This window comes from Dama dama, chromosome X, assembly GCF_033118175.1.
Source record: "Dama dama isolate Ldn47 chromosome X, ASM3311817v1, whole genome shotgun sequence".
Lineage (NCBI taxonomy): Eukaryota > Metazoa > Chordata > Mammalia > Artiodactyla > Cervidae > Dama > Dama dama.
The window spans coordinates 56,383,232-56,409,421 of NC_083714.1; the positions used below are offsets into that span (position 1 = coordinate 56,383,232).

General features: G+C 45.2%; 1 protein-coding gene and 1 pseudogene across 1 annotated transcript in view; one reads left to right on the forward strand and one right to left on the reverse strand.

Annotated features, from left to right (window-relative positions):
- NSDHL (NAD(P) dependent steroid dehydrogenase-like) overlaps nucleotides 1–20,705 on the forward strand; it is a 33,050-nt gene extending 12,345 nt beyond the window's left edge. The window contains exons 4-8 of the mRNA XM_061138048.1: nucleotides 11,143–11,289; nucleotides 15,539–15,667; nucleotides 17,208–17,350; nucleotides 18,531–18,633; nucleotides 19,397–20,705. Of these exons, the coding sequence (XP_060994031.1) occupies nucleotides 11,143–11,289; nucleotides 15,539–15,667; nucleotides 17,208–17,350; nucleotides 18,531–18,633; nucleotides 19,397–19,729 (855 nt within the window). The 3' untranslated portion in view covers nucleotides 19,730–20,705. The remainder of the gene's footprint in view (nucleotides 1–11,142; nucleotides 11,290–15,538; nucleotides 15,668–17,207; nucleotides 17,351–18,530; nucleotides 18,634–19,396) is intronic.
- LOC133051693 (small ribosomal subunit protein eS1-like) lies at nucleotides 13,214–14,502 on the reverse strand (annotated as a pseudogene).
- Nucleotides 20,706–26,190: the final 5,485 nt, after the last annotated feature.

The following is a 26,190-nucleotide window of genomic DNA, read 5'->3' on the forward strand; positions in this document are numbered from 1 at the left end:
GCTGCATACCAACAAAACTTTATTGACAAAAGGTCCACAGGCTGTAGAATGCCGACTGCTACTCCAGAGTATATATCTAAAAGTGAAATTGCTGGGCTTTGTGTTTTTTTTTTTCCTTATTTGTTTGTGTGGTTATTTATTTATTTATTTATGGCTGTGCTGGGTCTTCACTGCTGCTCGGGCTTTTCTCTAGTTTTGGTGAGCAGGAGTTACTCCTCATTGTGGTGCACATGCTTCTCATTGCACTGGATTGTGGAACAGGGGTTCTAGGGTGCAGGCTTCAGTAGTTGCAGTTCCCAGGGCTCTAGAGCGCAGACTCAGTAGTTGAGGCCCACGGGCTTAGTTGCTCCACAGGCATGTGGGATATTCCCCCAACCAGGGATCTAACCTGTATCTCCTACATTGGCAGGTGGATTCTTTGCCATTGAGCCACCAGGTACTACTCCCTGGGCTTTGTCTTTCTGCATAACACTTGGCATAGCTGATATATTCTGTGTCAACTTAGGTATCTGTTCCCCCACCCAGAGAACATGCGCTCCGTGAAGGCAGCTCCCCTTCAAACAACTCCGCCCAACTCCCATGCTATCGTTGCTATTTTCCCCTCACTCACAAATGCTAGTTTTGCTGCGGGTGGCATTCTAGGGTTACAATCCTCCTCCCCCACCTCCTCCTCCATTGCTCAATCTGAGCATTTTATTTTTTTGATTGCTCTGCGAGGGTCACAGAATCCTCGTTCTCAGACCAGGGATTGAACCCAGGCTCCCTGCACTGGAAGCACAGAGTCCAAACCACTGGACCAGCAGGGAATTGCCTCTTTTTACTTTTTTAATGTGGGTGCTACAAACTTAAAAGTCATGTCTATACTTTGTATCATATTTCTAGTGGAATAAAGGGGTAAAGGCTGGATCTGATTCTGGTTTGGTTTTTTTCCTTTGGGGCATCATGGATCAATACCCCAATAGCAATAAGCACTTGTACTACTCAGATTTTACTTTATATACACCATTGCCCATAAAACGAACCAGGGGTCCTTGGGAAAATATCCTATTCAGGAATCTGGGGCAGAGATAGGTAGTACAAGGTGAGCCTGGGACATTTTTCTTAGGATGAAACTAACAAAGTACTCAAAAACTAATTTAGAACATGTTAAAAGGACACAAGAACCAATTTGAAGAGCCTCTACTGGCCAAATTTGGGACATTTTGAGCCTCACAAAAGATAATTGTAGTGGATTGTAATGAATTGAACAAGAATCCCTACATCCATAGAATTACTGAAGAAAAGATTACAGAGGAATGCCAAGTAAAGAAGTAAAAATGAAAGCTAAAATTAAAAGTTCACCATTTTTGTTTAGTCACTAAGCTGTGTCCAACTCTTTTGCAACCCCAAGAATTGTAGCCCGCTGTGGGATGGGGTTGGGGGAAGGCTTAAGAGGGAGGCTATATATATGTATAAAATTATGGCTGATTCACATTGCTGTATGACAGAAACCAACACAACATTGTAAGGCAACTTATTCCAATTAAAACATAAAATGTAAAAACATTTTACCAATTTGCAAGTAGCATGTTAATAAGTTGTTCCAAGCAAGGATCACCACTGAATGCTGAAATCAACTGATGGAAGGTTGCTGGGGAGTAAGATATTCACAGGATCTCTAATGATCACCCCATTACTTTTTGATTGCTCAGAGAGAAAGATACCTTTTTGATGGCCTAAATCTGGCAGCCATCACCTTAACCAAATGATTGGATCAACATTACCAACAATGTGACAAACTGCCATCTTGATCCTCCTAGGGTGATGCCCTGAGAAGGCATGATGTCACTGGTGTGATGTTCTTGCCAAAAGTATTAAGACTGAATCTAATCATGAAGAAGATTACCAGTTCTTAGAACAGGCCTGGGGTAGACTTGAGAGGCAGAGTAGCATGCTATGTGCAGCTTACTCTCAAATGGTTTCAAAGAAAAAATCATGTCTACATAGAGAAAGTTGTGGTAAAATGCTAATAATCAGTGTATCTAGGAACATAATTCATGGTTTTCTTTTGGCGATGTTAGTATCTATTGATCATTCCTAGATTTTACTATTAATACTTTCAGCTTTCACGAAATGGTAGTAGTAGTGTTAGTCGCTCAGTTGTGTCCAACTCTTTATAACACCACGGACTGTACCCCACGGTTTCCTCTGTCCATGGAATTCTCCAGGCAAGAATAATGGAGTGGATTGTCATTCCCTTCTCCAGGAGATCTTCCTGACCCAGGGATCAAACCCAGGTCTCCTGCATTGCAGACAAATTCTTTAATATCTGAGCTACAGGAAAGCTTCACAAAACATTACAAAATGGTAACATGCTATTATTTTCTCTTTATGCCTTAGCCTAAGTCTCTGTACCTTTTTTCAGTTCAGTTCAGTCGCTCAGTCATGTCTGACTCTTTATGACCCCATGGACTGCAGCACACCAGGCCTCCCTGTCCATCACCAATTCCCATAGTATACTCAAACTCGTGTCCATTGAGTTGGTGATGCCATCCAACCATCTCATCCTCTGTCGTTCCATTCTCCTCCCGCCTTCAATCTTGTCCAGCATCAGTGTCTTTTCCAGTGAGTCAGTTCTTCACATCAGGTGGCCAAAGTATTAGAGTTCCAGCTTCAGCATCAGTCCTTCCAATGAATATTCAGGACTGATGCCCTTTAGGATGGACTAGTTGCATCTCCTTGTAGTCCTAGGAACTCTGAAGAGTCTTCTCCAGCACGACAGTTCAAAATCATCAATTCTTCGGTGCTCAGCTGTCTTTATAGTCCAACTCTCACACCCATACATGACTACTGGAAAAACCATAGCTTTGACTAGATGGACCTTTGTTGCCAAGGTAATGTCTCTGCTTTTTAATAAGCAGTCTAGGTTGGTCATAACTTTTCTTCAAAGGAGTAAGCGTCTGGAAATTTTATGGCTGCAGTCACCATCTGCAGTGATTTTGGAGACCAAAAAAATAAAGTCTGGCACTGTTTCCACTGTTTGCCCATCTATTTGTCATGAAGTGATGGGACCGGATGACATGATATTACTTTTCTGAATGTAGAGTTTCAAGCCAACTTTTCCACTCTCCTCTTTCACTTTCATCAAGAGGCTCTTTAGTTCTTTGCTTTCTGCCATAAAGGTGCTGTCATATACATATCTGAGGTTATTGATATTTCTCCTGGCAGTCTTGATTCCAGCTTGTGCTTCTTCCAGCCCAGCATTTCTCATGATGTACTCTGCATAAAAGTTAAATAAACAGGGTGACAGTATACAGCCTTGACGTACTCCTTTCCTGATTTGGAACCAGTCTGTTGTTCCATGTCCAGTTCTAACTGTTGCTTCTTGACCTGCATACAGATTTCTCAAGAGGCAGGTCAGGTGGTCTGGTATGCCTATCTCTTGAAGAATTTTCCAGAGTTTCCTCTGATCCACACAGTCAAAGGCTTTAGCGTAGTCAATAAAGCAGAAGTAGATGTTGTTCTGGAATTCTCTTGCTTTTTTGATGATCCAACAGATGTTGGCAATTTGATCTCTGGTTCCTCTGCCTTTTCTAAATCCAGCTTGAACCTCTAGAAGTTCAGGGTTCACGTACTGTTGAAGCCTGACTTGGAGAATTTTAAGCATTACTTTACTACCATGTGAGATGAATACAATTGTGTAGTACTTTGAAAATTCTTTGGCATTGCCTTTCTTTGGAATTGGAATGAAAACTGACCTCTTCCAGTCCTGTGGCCACTGCTGAGTTTTCCACATTTGCTGACATACTATGTGCAGCACTTTCACAGCATCATCTTTTAGGATTTGAAATGGCTCAACTGGAATTCCATCACATCCATTAGCTTTGTTCCTAGTGATGCTTCCTAAGGCCCACTTGACTTCAGATTCCAGGATACCTAGCTCTAGGTGAGTGATCATACCATCGTGGTTATCTGGATCGTGAAGATCTTTTTTGTACACTACTTCTGTGTATTCTTGCCAGCTCTTGTTAATATCTTCTGCTTCTGTTAGGTCCATACCATTTATGTCCTTTATTGTGCTGATCTTTACATGAAATGTTCCGTTGGTATCTCTAATTTTCTTGAAGAGATCTCTAGCCTTTCCCATTCTATTATTTTCCTCTATTTCTTTGCATTGATCACTGAGGAAGGCTTTCTTATCTCTCCTTGCTATTCTTTGAAACTCTACATTCAAATGGATACATCTTTCTGTTTCTCCTTTGCCTTTTGCTTCTCTTCTTTTCTCAGCTATTTCTAAGGCCTCCTCAGATAACCATTTTGCCTTTTTGCATTTCTTTTTCTTGATGGTCTTGATCACTGCCTCCTTTACAATGTCATGAACCTCCATCCATTGTTCTTCAGGCACTCTATGAGATCTAATCCCTTGGATCTATGTGTCACTTCCACTGTATAATCATAAGGGATTTGATTTAGGTCATACCTGAATGGTCTAGTGGTTTTCACTACTTTCTTCAATTTAAGTCTGAATTTGGCAATAAGGAATTCATGATCTGAGCCACAGTCACCTCCCCGGCTTGTTTTTTTCTGACTGTATAGAGTGTCTCTACCTTTATCTGCAAAGAATATAATCAACCTGATTTTGGTGTTGACCATCTCGTGATGTCCATATGTAGAGTCTTCTCTTGTGTTGTTGGAAGAGGGTGTTTGCTATGACCAGTGCATTCTCTTGGCAAAACTCTATTAGCCTTTACCCTGCTTCATTCTGTACTCCAAGGTCAAATTTGCTTGTTACTCCAGGTATCTCTTGACTTCCTACTTTTGCATTCCAATCCCCTATAATGAAAAGGACATCTTTTTTGGGTGTTAGTTATAGAATGTCTTGGAGGTCTTCATAGAACTGTTCAACTTCAGCTTCTTCAGCGTTACTGGCCGGGGTATAGACTTGGATTGCGGTGATATTGAATGGTTTGCCTTGGAAACAAACAGAGATCATTCGGTCCTTTTTGAGATTGCATCCAAGTACTGCATTTCAGATTCCTTCATTGACCATGATGGCTACTCCATTTCTTCTAAGGGATTCTTGCCCACAGTAGAAGATATAATGGTCATCTGAGTTAAATTCACCCATTCCAATCCATTTTAGTTCACTGATTCCTAAAATGTCGATGTTCACATTTGCTATCTCCTGTTTGACCACTTCCAACTTGCCTTGATTCATGGGCCTAACATTCCAGGTGCCTATGCAATATTGCTCTTTATAGCATCAGACCTTGCTTCCATCATCAGACACATCGACAACTGGGTGTTGTTTTTGCTTTGGCTCCGTCTCCTCATTCTCTCTGAAGTTATTTCTCCACTGATCTCCAGTACATACTGACCAAGAGTTTATCTTTCAGTGTCCTATCTTTTTGCCTTTTCATACTGTTTATGGGGTTCTCAAGGCAAGAATACTGAAGTGGTTTGCCATTCCCATGTTCTGTCAGAACTCTCCACCATGACCATCTGTCTCGGGTGGCCCCACATGGCATGGCTCATAGTTTCACTGAGGTTGACAAGGCTGTGGTCCATGTGATCGGATTGTTTAGTTTCCTGTGATTGTGGTTTTCTGTCTTTCTGCCCTCTGATAGTGAAGGATACAAGGCTATGGAAACTTCCTGATGGGAGAGACAGACTGAGGGGGAAACTGGGTCTTGTTCTGATGGGCAGGGCCATGCTCAGTAAACCTTTAATCCAATTTTCTGTTGAAGGGGGGGGACTGTGTTCCCTCCCTGTTATTTCAGTTCAGTTCAGTTCACTCGCTCAGTCGTCTCCGACTCCCTGCGACCCCATGAATCGCAGCACGTCAGGCCTCCCTGTCCATCACAAACTCCTGGAGTCTGCTCAAACCCATGCCCATCGAGTCGATGATGCCATCCAGCCATCTTGTCCTCTGTCGTCCCCTTCTCCTCCTGCCCCCAATCCCTCCCAGCATCAGGGTCTTTTCCAACGAGTCAAATCCTCGCATGAGGTGACCAAAGTATTGGAATTTCAGCTTCAGCATCAGTCCTTCCAATGAACACCCAGGACCGATCTCCTTTAGGATAGACAGGTTGGATCTCCCTGCAGTCCAAGGGACTCTCAAGAGTCTTTTCCAACACCACAGTTCAAAAGCATCAATTCTTTGGCACTCAGCTTTCTTCACAGTCCAAATCTCACATCCATACACGACCATTGGAAAAACCATAGACTTAACCAGACGGAACTTTGTTGGCAAAATAATGTCTCTGCTTTTTAATATGCTATCTAGGTTGGTCATAACTTTCCTTCCAAGGAGTAAGCGTCTTTTATTTTCATGGCTGCAATCACCATCTGCAGGGATTTTGGAGCCCAAAAAAATTAAGTCTGACACTGTTTCCACTGTCTCCCCATCTATTTCCCATGAGGTGATGGGACCAGATGCCATGATCTTAGTTTTCTGAATGTTAAGATTTAAACCAACTTTTTCACTCGCCTCTTTCACTTTCATCAAGAGGCTCTTTAGTTCTTCTTCACTTTCTGCCATAAGGGTGGTGTCATCTGCATATCTGAGGTTATTGATATTTCTCCTGGCAATCTTGATTCCAGCTTGTGCTTCTTCCAGCCCAGCGTTTCTCATGATGTACTCTGCATATAAGTTCAATAAGCAGGGTGACAATATACAGCCTTGACATTCACCTTTTCCTATTTGGAACCAGTCTGTTGTTCCATGTCCAGTTTTAACTGTTGCTTCCTGACCTGCATACAGATTTCTCAAGAGGCAGGTCAGGTGGTCTGGTATTCCCAACCCCTTCAGAATTTTCTACAGTTTATTGTGATCCACACAGTCGAAGGCTTTGGCATAGTCAATAAAGCAGAAATAGATGTTTTTCTGGAACTCACTTGCTTTTTCGATGATGCAGCAGATATTGGCGATTTGATCTCTGGTCCTCTGCCTTTTCTAAAACCAGCTTGAACATCTGGAAGTTCACGGTTCACGTATTGCCAAAGCCTGGCTTGGAGAATTTTGAGCATTACCTTACTAGCGTGTGAGATGAGTGCAATTGTGCAGTAGTTTGAGCATTCTTTGGCATTGCCTTTCTTAGGGATTGGAATGAAAACTGACCTTTTCCAGTCCTGTGGCCACTGCTGAGTTTTCCAAATTTGCTGGCATATTGAGTGCAGCACTTTCACAGAATCATCTTTTAGGATTTGAAATAGCTCAACTGGAATTCCATCACATCCACTAGCTTTGTTCGTAGTGATGCTTCCTAAGGCCTACTTGACTTCACATTCCAGGATGTCTGGCTCTAGGTGAGTGATCACACCATTGTGATTATCTGGGTCGTGAAGAGCTTTTTTGTACAGTTCTTCTGTGTATTCTTGCCACCTCTTCTTAATATCTTCTGCTTCTATTAGTCCCTACCATTTCTGTCCTTTATCGAACCCGTCTTTGCATGAAATGTTCCCTTGGTATCTCTCATTTTCTTGAAGAGATCTCTAGTCTTTCCCATTCTATTGTTTTCCTCTATTTTTTTGCATTGATTGCTGAGGAATGCTTTCTTATCTCTCCTGGCTATTGTTTGGAACTCTGCATTCAAATGGAAATATCTTTCCTTTTCTCCTTTGCTTTTCACTTCACTTCATTTCACAGCTATTTGTAAGGCCTCCTCAGACAACCATTTTGCTTTTTTGCATTTCTTTTCCATGGGCATGGTCTTGATCCCTGTCTCCTGTACAATGTCATGAACCTCTGTCCATAGTTCATCAGGCTCTCTGTCTGTCAGATCTAGTCCCTTAAATCTATTTCTCACTTCCACTGTATAGTCATAAGGGATTTGATTTACCTAGGGCGAAATTATGGGGTACAGACTTGGAATACAGAATGAAGCAGGGCAAAGGCTAATAGAGTTTTCCCAAGAGAACGCACTGGTCATAGCAAACACCCTCTTCCAACAGCACAAGAGAAGACTCTACACATGGATATCACCAGATGGTCAACACCAAAATCAGACTGATTATATTCTTTGCAGCCAAAGATGGAGAAGCTCTACAAAGTTAGCAAAAACAAGCCAGGGAGCTGACTGTGGCTCAGATCATGAATTCCTTATTGCCAAATTCAGACTTAAATTGAAGACAGTAGGGAAAACCACTAGACCATTCAGGTATGACCTAAATCAAATCCCTTATGATTATACAGTGGAAGTGAAAAATAGATTTAAGGGACTAGATCTGATAGAGTGCCTGATGAACTATGGGTGGAGGTTCATGACATTGTACAGGAGACAGGGATCAAGACCATCCCCAAGAAAAAGAAATGCAAAAAAGCAAAATGGCTGTCTGAGGAGGCCTTACAAATAGCTGAGAAAAGAGGAAAAGTGAAAAGCAAAGGAGAAAAGGAAAGATATGCCCATTTGAATGCAGAGTTTCAAAGAATAGCAAGGAAAGATAAGAAAGCCTTCCTCAGTGATCAATGCAAAGAAATAGCGGAAAACAATACAATGGGAAAGACTAGAGATCTCTTCAGGAAAATTAGAGATACCAAGGGAACATTTCATGCAAAGATGGACTCAATGAAGACCAGAAATGGTATGGACCTCACAGAAGCAGAGGATATTAAGAAGAGGTGGCAAGAATACACAGAAGAACTGTACAAAAAAGATATTCACGACCCAGATAATCATGATGGTGTGATCACTCACCTGGAGCCAGACATCCTAGAATGTGAAGTCAAGTGGGCCTTAGGAAGCATCACAATGAACAAAGCTAGTGGATGTGATAGAATTCCAGTTGAGCTATTTCAAATCCTCAAAGATGATTCTGTGAAAGTGCTACACTCAATATGTCAGCAAATGTGGAAAACTCAGCAGTGGCCACAGGACTGGAAAAGGTCAGTTTTCATTCCAATCCCAAAGAAAGGCAATGCCAAAGAATGCTCAAACTACTGCACAATTGCACCCATCTCACACGCTAGTAAGGTAATGCTCAAAATTCTCCAAGCCAGGCTTCAGCAATACGTGAACTGTGAACTTTCAGATGTTCAAGCTGGTTTTCAAAATGCAGGGGAACCAAAGATCAAATTGCCAACATCTGCCAGATCATCAAAAAAGCAAGAGAATTCCAGAACAATATCTACTTCTGCTTTATTGACTATGCCAAAGCCTTTGACTGTGTGGGTCACAGGAAACTCTGGAAAATTCTTCAAGATATGGGAATACCAGACCACCTGACTTGCCTCTTGAGAAACCTGTATTCAGGTCAGGAAGCAACAGTTAGAACTGGACATGGAACAACAGACTGGTTCCAAGTAGGAAAAGGAGTACATCAAGGCTGTATATTGTCACCCTGCTTATTTAACTTATTTGCAGAGCACATCATGAGAAACACTGGGCTGGAAGAAGCACAAGCTGGAATCAAGATTGCCAGGAGAAATATCAATAACCTCAGATATGCAGATGACAGTACCCTTATGGCAGAAAGTGAAGAAGATCTAAAAAGACTCTTGACGAAACTGAAAGAGGAGAGTGAAAATGTTGGCTTAAAGCTCAACATTCAGAAAACTACAATCATGGCCTCTGGTCCCATCACTTCATGGCACTTTATTTATGGGGGCTCCAAAGTCACTGCAGATGGTGATTGCAGCCATGAAATTAAAAGACGCTTACTCCTTGGAAGGAAAGTTACACTTTGTCAACAAAGGTCTGTCTAGTCAAGGCTATGGTTTTTCCAGTAGTCATGTATGGATGTGAGAGTTGGACTATAAAGAAAGCTGAGCACCGATGAATTGATGCTTTTGAAATGTGGTGTTGGAGAAGACTCTTGATAGTCCCTAGGACTGCAAGGAGATCCAACCAGTCCATCCTAAAGGAGATCAGTCCTGAATATTCATTGGAAGGACTGATGCTGAAGCTGAAACTCCAATACTTTGTCTACCTGATGCGAAGAGCTGACTCATTTGAAAAGAACCTGATGCTGGGCAAGATTGAGGGCAAGAGGAGAAGGGGACAACAGAGGATGAGATGGCTGGATGACATCACCGACTCAGTGCACATGAGTTTGAGTAAACTCCGGGAATTGGTGATGGACAGGGAGGCCTGGCGTGCTGCAGTTCATGGGGTCGCAAGGAGTTGGACACGACTGAAGCAACTTAGCAGCAGCAGCAGCATGTCCATTGGTCAGTGATGCCATCCAACCATCTCATCCTCTGTCGTACCCTTCTCCTCCCGCCTTCAGCCTTACCCAGCATCAGGGTCTTTACAAATGAGTCAGCTCTTCGCATCAGGTGGCCAAAATATAGGAGTTTCAGCTTCAGCATCAGTCCTTCCAATGAATGTTCAGGACTGATTTCCTTTAGGATGGACTGGTTGGATCTCCTTGCAGTCCAAGGGACTCTCAAGAGTCTTCTCCAACACCACAGTTCAAAAGCATCAATTCTTCAGTGTTTGGCTTTCTTTATAGTCCAACTCTCACATCTGTCCATGGCTACTGCTGATCAAGTTGTCCTGTCTTTCTTTTGTCAGTGGGCATGTCTTCAGTTTGACTCTGGAGTCCTTTTCATAGGACTTACTTTTTGGTGCAACAATGTGTTCTTGGCTTATCTTGTCTGTTTCTGGCCCCAGATCTGCAATCAATGATTTCTCTCAGGAGCTCTGCTTCCCTGTAGCAATCTGTCTCTGATTACTCTTTGTTGTATGTCTAGTTTCACAGAAAGGATTACTCCTGTGTATAGGATATTTACACTGTCTTTTGCAGTATGGGACTTTCATATGATGCATAATCTGTATCTATGAGCTCATCTTCCCCAAGAGTTTTAACTCCAGGTGCCCTGGATTTTCCCACCCACCTGGCACCCACCATCCACCACCCATGAGGCACAAAGGCACAGATGTTAACTTTTTCTGGATCCTACAGGCTTCTTATGCCCCAAACCAGTTTTTATTGGGGTCGAGGTAGTGGGGAGGGAGGTGGTTAAAGGGACAGTATGGTTTCTACCTCATATACTTCTGTGTCTTTGAATCTTTTACAGTAAGAATGTATTTCTGTGTTGACTGGAGATTTATAAAAGGGCAAGACACCTTCATGCCCCAGATTGGAGCCTGGGAATGTGAGGAGGCTGTTTACTTGTATAAAGCAGGAGTGATTTTTTTTTTATCTTTGTTTGCTTTCCAGGACCTGTACCCAGCTCTGAAAGGTGTAAGCACAGTTTTCCACTGCGCATCACCCCCACCATTCAGTAACAACAAGGAACTCTTTTATAGAGTGAATTACATTGGCACCAAGAATGTCATTGAAACTTGCAAAGAGGCTGGGGTTCAGGTAAGGGGAAAGCTGGAATGAGTGCTGTCAAGAATGTGTGATGGCTTTTCCCAAGTGCGTGGGGGCCAGGGCTTTTGTTCACTTCCTGGGCTAGCTAGGCCTGCTTGCTGAAGTGTTGCAAAGAGCCTAAAGTTTCGGCCCTGGGAGCTGCTGAGCAAACCATATGAAGACCCTAAGCCTTATTAGTCTTTGGTTAAAGAGTGACAAAATTTAGAAATTGCTTGTGTTTTTTGTTGTGCTTTAAAAAACATGTTTTTAATATCAATAATATATATAAAACATAAAATTTACCATTTTAACCATTTTAAGTGTACAGTTCAGTGGCATTAAGCACATTCACATTGCTGTCAACCACCACCATCATCCATCTCCAGAACTTTTTCATCTTCCTAAGGAGGCTGAAATCTGTACCAATTAAACCCTAACTCCCCCTCTCCCTGCGCCTGGCACCCATCATCCTGCTCTCTGACTCCTCTAAGGACCCCACACAAGTGCAATCATAGAACACGTGCCCTTTTGTGTCTGACTTAACTTTACTTGGCATAACACCTTCCAGGTTCATCCAGGCTGTAGTGGAATAAAAATTTCCTTCTTTTTTAAGGCTGAATAACAGCCTATTGGAGGTCTATGCTGCATTTTGTTTGTTTATTCATCCCTTGGTAGATTCCTGGGCTGTTTTGACTATTGTGAATCATGCTGCTGTGAACATGGGTATGCAAGTAATCTGCTCCACTTACTGCTTTCACTTCTTTGGGGTAAATATCCAGGAGTGAAATTCCTGGATCATACAGTAATTCTGTTTTTAAGCTTTTATTTTTTTAAATTAATTTATTTATTTTAATTGGAGGATAGTTATTTTACAGTACTGTGATGGTTTTTGCCATACATCGACATGAATCAGCCACAGGTGCACATGTGTCCCCGATCCTGAACCCCCCCTCCCACCTCCCTCCCCACCTCATCCCTCTGAGTTGTCCCAGAGCAGTGGCTTTGAGTGCCCTGCTTCATGCATCAAACTTACACTGGTCATTTATGTTACTTATGGTAATATACATGTTTCAATGCTTTTCTCTCAAATCGTCCCCCTCACCTTTTCCCACAGAGTCCAAAAGTCTGTTCTTTACATCTGTGTCTCTTTTGCTGTCTTGCATATAGGATCATCCTTACTGTCTTAAGGAACTGTCGTATTATTTTTCCAAACATTGCCTGTTCTTGTTGTGCCAACTGGTGACGCCAGAGGCTGGGCAACAGCTCTCTTCTCTTGTTCACAAAGCATCTGTGGCATATGTCACTGTCACTGCCCCAAGCATCAGGGGCTTGGCTGATAGGGGCACTGTTTTTGCTAGTGGCTGGTACCCCATTATGGTGATCCAGAGAACCAGGGTTTATAACAATGCAGCAAACTACATTATGGTGGATATTGTACCTTCTCAGTTCTGAGTTACTAGCAGAGAGGCATCACTTAGTCCTCCAAATCTGGTTCCTCACCTATTAAGCAACATTATTAGCCCCTGGTTACTTGTGGAGGAGCAAATTAAGTGACAGTTGTAAATCTCACACTCCTTACTACTTTCTACTGTGCCTGTATTAACTGGAGCTCTGTGAATGGCACTCTGCTGTTTTTTCATTCGACCATCCCAGGCATACAGAAAAGATCTGAGAATAATATAGCACCCATACACTCATCACAACGTTGAGGTGACAGTGTTACTAGTGATGCTGCAGTCGTGTCCTTACCCATCCTCAGTGTCACTGCTGTCCTCCTGCATGCTATGTGGCACAGCCAAAACAGAAATTCTAAAACTTTGTAAAAATAATATACTGAATATACCTTCCTGCAACTTGCTTTTTTCCCCCTCAACATTGTTTTTTTTTTTTAACCACAAATTAGATCTTTTATTTGTCACCATTAAACGTCTGCATTTTAAACAAATTCTTGAACTGGTGGCTCATATCCATCAGCTCGTTCAACTTTAGCACCTGTCTCTTGTCCCCAGTAGCTTTTCCAGAGCTACCACCTTTACCATGTAGCTCCATGAGTTTTCCCAATTCAAATTTGGGCTTCTTCAGCATTTTTACTTTTCTAACAAAGACATCATGGAGTGGATAAATAGATTGGCAAGCCTTTTCTATGTCTTTTCCAATGCTATCTGAAATCAATTTATTGACCACCTCTTTCAAGTCATTTGTTTGCACCTCTGAGGTTATGATTTCTATCATCTTCTTGCAGATGGAGTAATAGCAGATGGGGGGCAGCTGGTGCTCAGGTCATGCAGGGAGACTCAGGCCAATTCAGTGTTAAGCTTTGCTTGCATATGTACTGGCTATGAAAGGAAACCTAAGTGGGTGCGGTCCACTACCAACACCTGGGAGAGTCACTCACAGCTGCCCAACTGAGGTAAGCACCCCACTGGTGCTGGGCTTAAGAGGTCTTGCTGAATCTGATTTTGCGTTTTTTAGTAGAACCCACACAGAACAGATGAAGCAAGTAACCATCGGTAGTCTTGACATTAACATGAGCTTCAGTCATGGTGTGCCATTTTTTGACCATGGAGCACATTTTGTCACGAGTAAGATCCATAGCATGGAAATTAGTCGGGCAGTTTTTGCCCTTAACAGCCTCAGTAATTAGCTTGAATTTATTAAATGCTACTTTGTCATTCTGCAGATAAGCAAGACTCACTTCATGACCTTTGAGGCCATCAGATGCGATTTTGGTTCCTTGAGTCCTCATGACCAGTGTTTTCACAATATTCCTTATATTGAACATAGCTGGTGCTTTCACATCATACCAGTCATAATGGGTCAACCACTTTCTTCTTGGTTCCTTTTTTGCCTCCTTTCATAAGGCACTTGTTCTTGCTGCAGCATTATGTTTTTGAGATTTCTTTGTCTTGAAATACAATACAGTATGGTATAGTCACTGAAGTGGCAGGATAGCTCAGTGGGTAGCAGTGCAGGAAGTGGGGGTTTTATGTGGTATTTAGGGAATCTCTCTCAACAGGGATGAAACGATCATTGACTGCTTTTCTTCTCAAAGGCTTAAAGTGTTACTTCCCACATTTACATCTCTAATCCACCAGGAATTTCTGTCTGTATATGTTCTGAGGATGTTTGGGTGCTCAGCAGCATGTACTGTACCATCGTCCCTTCCCTGATGTTTAGTGCCCTATGCAGCATGTCTCTGCAGGCCTGTTCTGGCTCTCGTGCTCCGTGGCCCTGTCTGTGCCCAGGCCCCTGTGCCCTGCCCTAGGATGAACCTCAGTATCTAGTGTAGGACAAGTCACTCCCCAATTCTGTTCTGCTTGACTATTCCTAGCCCTTTGCTCATTCATACACATTTTAGAACCAGCTTGTCAAGTTCTTGATAAAGCCTATTGGAAATGTCAGTGTAATTGCATCAGACCTAAAACTAATTTGGGAGAGAATGGACATCTTTTCCAATATGGACTCTTGCTATGTATTTCTCTCTCTCTTTAATGCCTTTCATTAGACCTTTTACTTTACTTCATAAAGGTTCTGTATATCTTTTGTTAAATTTATTCCATATACTTCACTTCTGGTGATTAAAATATCTTTCATTTTCCACTGCTACTGCATAGAAACACAGCTAATTTTTGTGTATCAGTTTTGTACTCTGCAACTTGCTGAAGTCTAACATTTTCTGTATGTTTGTAGTGTTTTGTATATAGACATTTCCAACACTTGCAAATGGTAATAGTTTTGTTTCTTCTTTTCACAAATCATTATATTTAATAGTTTGTTGTTTACCTTATCCTACCATGCTGACTAGGACTTGCAGGACCATGTTGAATAAAAGTGATAGAGATGTGATTTGAGCTAATGGTGTTCTGTTTAGGATGGGCTTCCTGTAACCAGATAGCTGAAAGCTGGGGACCCTCATAAGAGAGCACCTTCCTGTCAAATAGCATTTCACCATGCCTGTGTGTGTATACTGATGTGTCAAGGCTGGGAGCAGAAGTGTCTTCTATCCTTCAGTTGTGATAAAACGAGGGAAAATGTAAAATCCACTGTTTTAGAATGTCATACCATAATGTGTCTCAAATCCTCATACCTGCAAAAGATAGTGATCTTTGCATTGTTTAAAGAAGGCCTGAAAAGGGAAGGCATCATAGTAAAGAAAGTAAACATGTGCCATTTGATTTCCTTTCCTACGTGACCTTCATTGTGTTTATATAGTGATCATTCCTGACTCATTTTTTTTACATCTAATTTTCTCCTCTGCCAGAAACTCATTTTAACCAGCAGTGCCAGTGTCATCTTTGAGGGTGTTGACATCAAGAATGGAACTGAAGATCTCCCTTATGCCATGAAACCAATTGACTACTACACAGAGACAAAGATCTTACAAGAGAGAGTATGTACCTGACAACTGGTTGAGTCGGTGACAAACGAGTTCCATGAACATTTGCAGGATTTAGATTCTTAAGTAGAATGTTTATGAACATAGAATGTTACTATTCTGAAGCCTAACTACATAACTTGTGAAATAAAATTTGTGGATGAAATTCAGTTCTAAAGATGACAACATTGTAAAGTAATTAGCCTCCAACTAATAAAAACAAATGAAAAAAAAAGATGATAACAGAAAAAATAGTAACAGAATAGCCTAATGTAGCCAGATGCTCCTCAGTGTTTTATGGGGAATTGCTTCATTTAAGCTTCATAATGACCCCTTAAGGCAGGTACTATGATCTTCACCAGGTTACAAAAGACAGTTGAGGACAGCTGATACACAAGAGATTCAGAAGCTTCCTTAGGCCATGCAGCTCTAGAGCCTGCACTCAACCTCTGCTCCAGAAATCAGACAATTTATGATAATCCAAAGCAGCAAGCAAAACTCAGCTAAACACTCAAGTGTGTTTTCATTTGAATACACCTTCCTAGTACTCTTGCACCCCCTCCTCTTTAAAAAAAAAAAAGCAAACAATGGAAGGATCTTGCTTTATTTTAAGGGAAAGTGGTTTTCCACTTGGCAAGTCAGCTTCACTAGGGAGCTCCTGGTTTTAGCAGTGGTCTGGGCCACATAACGGGGACTCTAACAGTCGCCAGCTCCAGGACTAATGTCCAGGAGAATATTACCAGAAGGACACCCTACACTGCGGACCATGGGTGTTCATCAGTCACGGGCAGCTTACCTTAGCTGGGCAGCTGTGAGTGACTCTCCCAGGTGTTGGTAGTGGACCACACCCACTGAGGTTTCCTTTCATAGCCAGTACATATGGAAGCAAAGCTTAACACTGAATTGGCCTGAGTCTCCCTGCGTCGTCTGAGCACCGGCTGCCCGCCCCCCCCCCCCCCCCCCGTCTGTTTGCTATTACTCCGACGTCCCAGAAGAGCTCCTTTGCTGGGAAACCCACAGGCCTCTCAGTGCAGAGATGGAAGCCTCGCCATTTGCAAGCTCCAGTCCTGGGTCTGTCCCCTTGCTCCTTGGAGCACAGAGAGCCTCCCAGAGGCATTTATAGGCTTACCTTATTTCCAGCAGAGTACCCAACAAGTCAACACAAATGAGACCCCTTTGGGTAACTCCGATCATTGTGGACAGTCGGCAAGTAACTTGAACTCGCTCAGACCAAAACATGAGCAAGGATTTTGCCACCATAGAGTAGAAACCCTCAGTGAGGCAGTAGAATGAGTTGACATGGGCCATCTCGCTTCATCACGATCTCCATTTTTAGCAACAACCTAACAGATCTTTGGGAAGTTTTGTTCCTTTTGAAACAAACCCTCTTTCTCTGTACTTTAAGGCCAGTCCTTTCTGTTGTATCGTACTGGCTTTGACCCAGCTCTCTGTCCTGTGTCTTCAGATGTGGGTGTTGGGGTGGAGAAAGGGACAGAGAAGTAGTCTAGAATTCTTCAATATCTGCAACCCACACCCTCCCTTCACTCTTCTGCAGGCAGTCCTGGGTGCCCATGATCCCGAGAAGAATTTCCTGACCACAGCCATCCGCCCTCATGGCATTTTTGGCCCAAGGGACCCCCAGTTGGTCCCCATTCTCATCGAGGCAGCCAAGAAAGGCAAGATGAAGTTCGTGATTGGGTAAGTTGGCCCCTGACTGCCCCCTTCCATGCCCCCCAGCCCCTGAAGCAAGGGTCAGTCACCATCGGCCCTTTGCTTCTGTGAGCTTGTCTTCTGCCTGTTGTCCATTTCCTGTGGCTGCCACAAGAAATGAGGCCGAGAATAAGAAAAATGGGTTCACTCCCTGTCCTGGAGTCCAGGACTCCCAAAATCCAGGTGTTGGTGGGGTTGGCTCCCTGTGGAGGCTCTGAGGGGGTCTGTTCCAGGCCTTGCTCCCAGCCTCACATGGCTGCCAGCAAACCTTGGCTCGTAGACATGTCACTTCAATCTCAGCCTCCATCTTTACATGACATGCTTTTCTCTGTGTGTCTTTTCCAAAAGATCCCTCCTCTTATAAGAACACCAGTCGTTAGGTTTAAGGCTCACCCTACTCTAGTGCAACCTCATCTTAACTAATTATATATTCAAAGACCTCATCTCCAGATAAGGTCAAAGTCACAGGTTCCAGGGAGACATGGATTTCTGCCCCATGAACCCTCTCAGGCAGGCCAGAAAAATATTTGTATCCATGTTTGGAAAGTCAGGAAACTGACTCAGAGGAGAAACAATTGTCCCAGGGTCAAGGGCTTGACTTTCCTTGCATCTAGGAAGGCAAGGGGAGGTGTTAACATTCCTCCTCTGGGCCTCTGCAGGTGATGAGAGTGGTTCTGTGTCCCCAATACATCTTTCCTTCCCTCCTTCCTTCTATTCATCCATCCATCCGTCCGCCCTTCATCCTCTTTTCTTCCTTTCTTTCCCCCCTTATCCATGTGCTTTGCCACCTTGCCTCCCTGCCTCTCGCTCAGCCTCTTGCCACAGGACTAGAAAGAGATAGTAGAGAACCCTTGAGGCCAGAGCAACACATTAGGCCACAGTGCCCTGGAGGAAGTTGAGAGCTGCTGTCCAAACTGGGGCTCAGAGAAGACACCACCAGCATAGGCCATGCCAGGATGGGGCAAGCAGGGCTAGGGGCTTTCAGCTTCATGGCTTGGCCCCTAAATATCCCTCTGGCCCTGAAGGCCCAGGAGCCATGGCCTCCAGCACATCCTCATGGATGCCCAGGTGTCCCTGGGCTGGCATTGCCAAGGTGGGTTGTGGGGCTCTGCCACGCATGCAGCTGAGTGCTCCAGGCACAGGATACTCATTCCTTGTGCCCCTGCAGGAACGGGAAGAACTTGGTAGACTTTACCTTTGTGGAGAACGTGGTCCACGGACACATCCTGGCTGCGGAGCACCTCTCCCGGGACACCGCCTTGGGTGGGAAGGTAATGCACCTGCTTCCACCCGCTCAACAGTGGCTGGCCCTCCTGCCCCTGTGTGTCCCTGTGATGCCATCTGCTGGCACACTGCTTCTCTGACCCTGCTTCCTGGCAGACCTGCCTTAGGACCCCACTGGGCCATTGTCAAGCCCTCTGACAAGGGAAGGTCAGCTCTTACACAGAGATGGGAGAGCACACTCCTAGGTCCCCCTTCCTTGTTTCTCACTCCCACTTTTGGAATCCCCTCCCCATTGGGGTCTCATTTTTCTCTCCTGGATTTCAGACCTTTTCCGACAGAATTCTCAATGTGGTGGGGGGAGGGAGCACATTTGAAATAGGTCATACAACCCATTCATAGCATCTGAAGATAAGATCCTTTACCATGATTAACACAGTTATTAAAATAACCAACGTACCTTCCCAAGTACAGTCTAAGCTTCACTTGAAATCCTGGCCCACAGCTAAACTTAATCACCTTCCCCACTACCCCGGAAAGTTGCCTGTAGCTGCAAACCCAAAAGGCCTGTCACTCACTGGCTGACATTTGCAGACTTGAGGACCACGAGAAATGCTGCACTCTGTATGGGCTTAATCTCCACCTTACTTTTGAGCTGCCCTGTGAAGGAACTGGGGTGGGTAGGCAGGGAGCGGCCCCTGGCTTCTCAAAATATTGGTCTTGGCTGAGCCAACAGGCTACAGCTGAGCTCCAAGCATGGCCCGCTCCCCACACTGCTGGGAAGCAGTTCCTAGTTTCTGGTTCTCTCTGCAGGCTTTTCACATCACCAATGACGAGCCCATCCCCTTCTGGACTTTCCTGTCCCGAATTCTGACAGGCCTCAATTACGAGGCCCCCAAGTACCACATCCCCTACTGGCTGGCCTACTATCTAGCCCTCCTGGTGTCCCTCCTGGTGATGGTGATCAGTCCTGTCATCCAGCTTCAGCCCACTTTCACGCCAATGAGGGTCGCACTGGCTGGCACGTTCCACTACTACAGCTGCGAGAAAGCCAAAAAACTCATGGGCTACCGGCCACTGGTCACCATGGATGATGCTGTGGACAAGACCGTGCGGAGCTTTCACCACCTGCGCAAGGTCATGTGAGGCGCCCCCAGCCCTGGCCTTTCGATGCATTCCCCTAGCTGATAACTCTCTCCCCTGGAGACCAATAAACTAACCTCCTCCCAGTGATTGTCTTAGCTTAGGCCTCCCCCAGCCAGTTTGATGACAGCACATCTACCCTTCTGTGACCAAGAGGACAGTTAAATTAGCAGACACGTCTTCTTCGTGGGACTGGATGTCGATTTCTTAAAACAAGGCAGCAGCTTCCTATTCTAAGTGTTTTGTGTTCTCTCCACCCCTGGGTTCCTTAATCATTCCAGTCCCCTGTGCACAACCAAAGAAGCTGTAGGGAAGAAACAGCCATTTGCTGATTGAGGAGGGGGTCCTAGATTTATTTCCATGTAGACTGTTCAAGGAGCCACAGATGACAAATACCCTAGAGAAAAGCAGAAGTTATGTGAGGCATCAAATGTATATTTCAAATAGATACAGAGTTGAGAGAAAAAGCTTAGAAAGCTTGAACAACTGTAAACCCCCAATCCCCGCGGGGGGAAAGACTGCTGGTTGTTCACCTCCTTGCATGCCCCGAGTTCTCTCTCAGGTACAGCTGCTGTGCCTGCCTGCATTATTTTTCATAAAGCATTCTTTCATGTACACCTTTCTTATCATCCACAGAGCCCTCTTGTCCTTTTAATGGCAAGGTGGGACACTGGACAGGTGGACAGGAAGCCATGGGAAAGGTCAGAGAAGAGCCCCTCCTTTATCTGCTTGGAGATGATACAGATAGGGCTATTTCCTCACAGCTCATGCTCACAGAACCCTTTAGGGCAGTTCCTAAAAATCAGCACATGTAGTGAATTGGCATTCTTTATTTCCTGTTGTTCTTACAGAACCTGGTTTCTTCTCAGACTCATTGAAATGTAATCTTAAAGACATCTGTTTTGTTTTTCTTTTCCTCTACCTCTGTCCAAGGGTGGGGAGGCACCTGGGGAGATTGGAATAAACTGAAGGAATTGTACATGCCATGCAGTGTGTGTGATACAAACTTCATCCCAACCTAGGGGGAAACTGAACTGCTAGGGTGAGGGAACACAGACAGAAATAAGACAGGATCTTTGACCTAAGGCAATTAGAATAAAGGAGTTAAGATACATTCAGAAGGCCCTGTAATTCAAGGCAGGAATTAAGACCAGGTGGTGTAAGTTCTGAGGAGGGATACATGGCTTCCAGCCAAGACTGTGTAGGTTGAAGAGTCACTGGGTACAGGCCACTAGATGGTGTTTAAAGGTAAAAGGTCAGGTTCACAGGCATAGGCTTGTCATAGTTTCGTTAGCAGTGTGTTGTGTCTCTGAAGTATGGAAGCGTCTTGTGACTAGGAGGAACATGGAGCAGTAGGAGTTTGAAAGTGAAAGTCACTCAGTCGTGTCTGACTCTTTGCAACCCCATGGCCTATACAGTTCATGGATTTCTGCAGGTCAGAATACTGGAGTGGGTAGCCTTTCCCTTCTCCAGGGGATCTTCCCAACCCAGGTGTTGAACCCAGGTCTCCTGCATTGCAGGCAGATTCTTTACCAGCTGAGCCACCAGGGAAGCCCAAGAATACTGGAGTGGGTAGCCTAGCCCTTCTCCAGCGGATCTTCCTGACTCAGGAATCGAACTGGGGTCCCCTGCATTGTAGGCAGATTCTTTACCAACTGAGCTGTCAGGGAAGCCCTAGTAGGAGTTTGGTCAAGCTAAAGAGGTTGGGTGAACTTTATCTTACCAGCCTGGGAAATCATTGACAGTTCAAGCAAAGGGGCAAAAAGCCACCAACATTCTAGCCACCCTAAAAAGAGCCTGGGAGCCCAGATAGGAAGTAATACTTCAAGCAGTGATGCAGCCATCCATGGAACTAGAAATGGAGTCTTGGTGGAAGGCCCTGAAAAGGAGTCAGCTTGCTGTAGGATTCCTCTGCTGGGTGAGAGGGAGAAGGCCAGGGCACAGAATGGAAGACTCCACTTTTGGAGCCACTGGAAGGAAGGTCTCAGTCCGGGAAGACTGAAGGTGGTGGACCTCACTGAGGAGCACCGAGGACCAAAATGCTCTGGACCCCCACCTGTTTGGGGAAAGTGTGACCACCAGGGAACCACGGGCTCCGCACACCCTGGGGACTTGTCAGAAACTGGGGGCCTACCAAAGAACTGATTCTGTTTCACAAGCCCCACCTTTGGTTCTGAACCACTGAAGTGGTCTCCCAGCAGGTCAGTGAGTCCAGCTTAAACCTCACCTCAGCCCCTGTAAGGCTGAACATGCCGACCTCACCATCCTGTTTTCTTTACTTCCGCCATAGCCTTGGAGCACACATCCCTAAAATGACCCCTGGGTAACTGACCCAGTCTGTGCCTCTCCCCCGTGGCACCTCTGTCTGCAGAATCAGGCCTGAGGGAAGGCCCTTGTTTCCAAGCTTGGGAACAGCTACAGACCCAATGCTGCACATCCATTGGGGAACTCTCTCATTTCAGGCCCTCTCCCCTCCCCAGCCGGACTGACCTATTTCCGCCCCTGGCCTGTCCACACCTGGGTCTGATATACTGAGACTGCTGAGCTGATCTATCTGCCCACTCTGGTCCAGACTCTACACCCATCCAGGTGTCCTCCCCTAAAACAGATCTACACCCTGCCTCTCTTCTGCCAAAAACACTTTAGTGGGGCCCAGTTTTCTCCTGAATCCATTCTGCAGCCTGTCCATAACAGCCTGTGCCCAGCCCACCTTGCCAGTTTCTTCCCCTGGCTTGACACCTGCCATGCTCCAGCCAACCTTCTCTGCCCCTGTCATGCATGCTACCGTGATTCTCCTAACTGGAAATTGTCTTTCCTCTGGTCTCCCCACCCGGGCTGGGAGCTCCCTGCAGGCAGAGCCAACCAGTATCCCCACAGCAGAGAGCAGAGCTCAGGAAACAGGTCACCACCTGCCTGGCCTGGCATCCTAGAATAACAGCTGCAAGCAAAGGAAGCAGCCCAAGGAATGGGGAACAGGGCAGCCAGCGGGCCTATTTGGAGCAGAGGTTCCAGGCCTGGCACTCTTGTGTGGATTCGGGAGGTCTTGTGAACCCCATAAATTGGATGCAGCCTTTGGGGCATCTGTGAGTGTGTGTCTTTTGGCAAGTGAGGCACATAGCCGTCATCAGCTTTTCAAACATGACTGTGGCCCAACACAGAATTCGAGCCAGTGGGATGGGGGCCAGCAGCTGCAGAGAAGCCTGAGTTGGATTGAGGGTCCAGAGGGGACAAGCCAAGGGGGCAGAGGCCAGAGTGTGTGCCTGGGATGGGGGCTGCCTATGGCCAGCTCCTCCATCTGTGGGGCCCCTGACTCCAAACCGGGAAAGGACTGGAACCAAGGCAGAGGCTGGCTCGGCAGACAGCACAGGAATGGTTCAGGCCTTTGGCCACAACCCTCCAAACCCGTGTGTGTTTCTACCCGCTGACAGGAACTCTCGGCCTCCTCTCTGCTTGCTGGGTGAGAAGGCCTGGTGTTAGAAGCTCTCCCTTCTACTGAACTGAAATGCCTCTCTCTGTGACCTCCCTCACCTTCTGTCCCTCCACCAACCCCAGCAAGTTAGGCTTGCAGCTCCTTGTGCTCCTGAGCAGCACTCCCCTGCACAACCGGGCCTGCAGCCTCTGCTTTCAATCTTCACCTCCAACATCATTTTCTCCCCCATGAAGGTGTCTCTTTTCTGGCTTCCCACAGAGCCTGCCCTATATGCCATCTAAGCCCTTCCTCAGTCATACAGTACTCATGGCCTTAGCTGCCCATTCTCTTCTGAGCCAGGTGCCAGGGGCTTTTGATGCATTTCTCTGTCCCTCAAGTCCTGGGTGGTGCTTACTCCTGAGAAAAGTGAAAGTCGCTCAGTTGAGTCTGACTCTTTGTATAGTCCATGGAATATTCCAGGCCAGAATACTGGAGTGGGTAGCCTATCCCTTCTCCAGGGAATCTTCCCGACCCAGGAATTGAACTGGGGTCTCCTTCACTGCAGGCAGAGTCTTTACCACTAAGCTATGAGGGAAGCATAACTGAGAGGGTGATCAGTAATTGTCACTAGACTCATGGACATTGAGAGGAGAAAGGCGGTAATACCCACATTGACCACCTGGGGGAGCCTCAGGCAAGGACACTGAGCACTGCTCCCATTTCCCCAGGCCAGTGCACCTAACATTATGCTGTAGATTCAAGGGACACAGGTTCTCATCTCAGGCTTTCCAAAGTGAAGGGCCCAATGAACACAAATAGATGTTTAGGAATGGAGACACTACAACCTTCCATCACCAGCATCCACCTTTTTTCGCAAGCATTGCCTAGTTGATGGTCTCAGAAGACTCCAAATTAGACTTCCCTTTGTTGGGACTGACTCTCACTCAGCCCCAGGAGTTTTGTTCACATTAGCTCCTTCAGCCCAGAGAACTTTCTAGAGGGACCTAGGTAGGGGAGAAAAGAAGAGAAGAGTGTCCCTCCTTTTGTCTTATACTGCAGCCTATCTCCCAACTCTTGCAAGATGCCTTGTCTAGCAGGTACCCTAGGAGATGCACAAGCTGTTGGCTTTCTTCTCCATGGGGGGGGGGGCGTGGGACAGGGGTTAGGAACCATCAATTCAGAAACTATTAACAGGCTCCATGCTAAGTCCAAAGGGATACACAATTGACCAAGATAGAGCCCTTACTCAGAGAGTCCCACAGACAAAGGAACAACTCAAATGCCCCTTTCCTCAAGAGCAGAGGTCTGCAAACTGTGAAGTCAGGGTCAAGTCTTGCTTGTTGTCTGCTTTTGTCAATATAGTTTTCTTGGTACACAGCTATGTTCATTCATTTACATATTTTGGCTTGAAACAATGTAAACTTATTCTCTTGGGGTTCTAGAAGTCAGAAGCTCAACATCAGTTACACTGAAACAAAGTCAAAGTGCCAACAGGGTGGTTGCTTTTGGAGGCTCTGGGGGAAAATCTATTCTCTTGCCTATTTCAGCTTCCAGTGGCTGCCTGTAAGCCTTGACTTATAGCCGGTTCCTCCATCTTCAGAGTGGAGGTCTCTGCTTCCATTGCTGCATCTCTCTCTCCCCAACATGTAGACCTCTTTCAGTTCAATTCAGTCACTCAGTTGTGTCTGACTCTTTGCGACCCCATGAATCGCAGCACTCCAGGCCTCCCTGTCCATCAGCAACTCCTGGAATTTACTCAAACTCATGTCCATCGAGTTGGTGATGCCATTCAACCATCTCATCCTCTGTCGTCCCCTTCTCCTCCTGCCCCCAATCCTTCCCAGCATCAGGGTCTTTTCCAATGAGTCAACGCTTCGCATGAGGTGGCCAGAGTTTTGGAGTTTCAGCTGCAGCATCAGTCCTTCCAATGAACACCCAGGACTTATCTCCTTCAGGACGGTCTGGTTGGATCTCCTTGCAGTCCAAGGGACTCTCAAGAGTCTTCTCCAACACCGCAGTTCAAAAGCATCAATTCTTCGGTGCTCAACTTTCTTCACAGTCCAACTCTCACATCCATACATGACTACTGGAAAAACCATAGCCTTGACTAGATGGACCTTTGTTGGCAAAGTAATGTCTCTGCTTTTTAATATGCTCTCTAGGTTGGTCATAACTTTCCTTCCAAGGAGTAAGCGTCTTTTAATTTCATGGCTGCAATCACCATCTGCAGTGATTTTGGAGCCCAAAAATATAAAGTCTGACACTGTTCCCACTGTTTCCCCATCTATTTGCCATGAAGTGATGGGACAGATGCCATGATCTTAGTTTTCTGAATGTTGAGCTTTAAGCCAACTTTTTCACTATCCTCTTTCACTTTCATCAAGAGGCTCTTTAGCTCTTCTTCACTTTCTGCCATAAGGGTGGTGTCATCTGCATATCTTTTGAGGTTACTGATATTTCTCCCAGCAATCTTGAGTCCAGCTTGTGCTTCTTCCAGCCCAGTGTTTCTCATGATGTACTCTGCATATAAGTTCAATAAGCAGGGTGACAATATACAGCCTTGACATTCACCTTTTCCTATTTGGAACCAGTCTGTTGTTCCATGTCCAGTTCTAACTGTTGCTTCCTGACCTGAATACAGGTTTCTCAAGAGGCAGGTCAGGTGGTCTGGTATTCCCATCTCTTGAAGGATTTTCCACAGTTTCCTGTGATCCACACAGTCAAAGGTTTTGGCATAGTCAATAAAGCAGAAATGGATGTTTTCCTGGAACTCTCTTGCTTTTTCGATGATCCAGCGGATGTTGGCAACTTGATCTCTGGTTCCTCTGCCTTTTCTAAAACCAGCTTGAACATCTGGATGTTCATGGTTCACATATTGCTGAAGCCTCGCTTGGAGAATTTTGAGCATTACTTTACTAGCATGTGAGGTGAGTGCAATTGTGCAGTAGTTTGAGCATTCTTTGGCATTGCCTTTCTTTGGGATTGGAATGAAAACTGACTTTTTCCAGTCCTGTGGCCACTGCTGAGTTTTCTAAATTTGTAGACATCTTTGGGA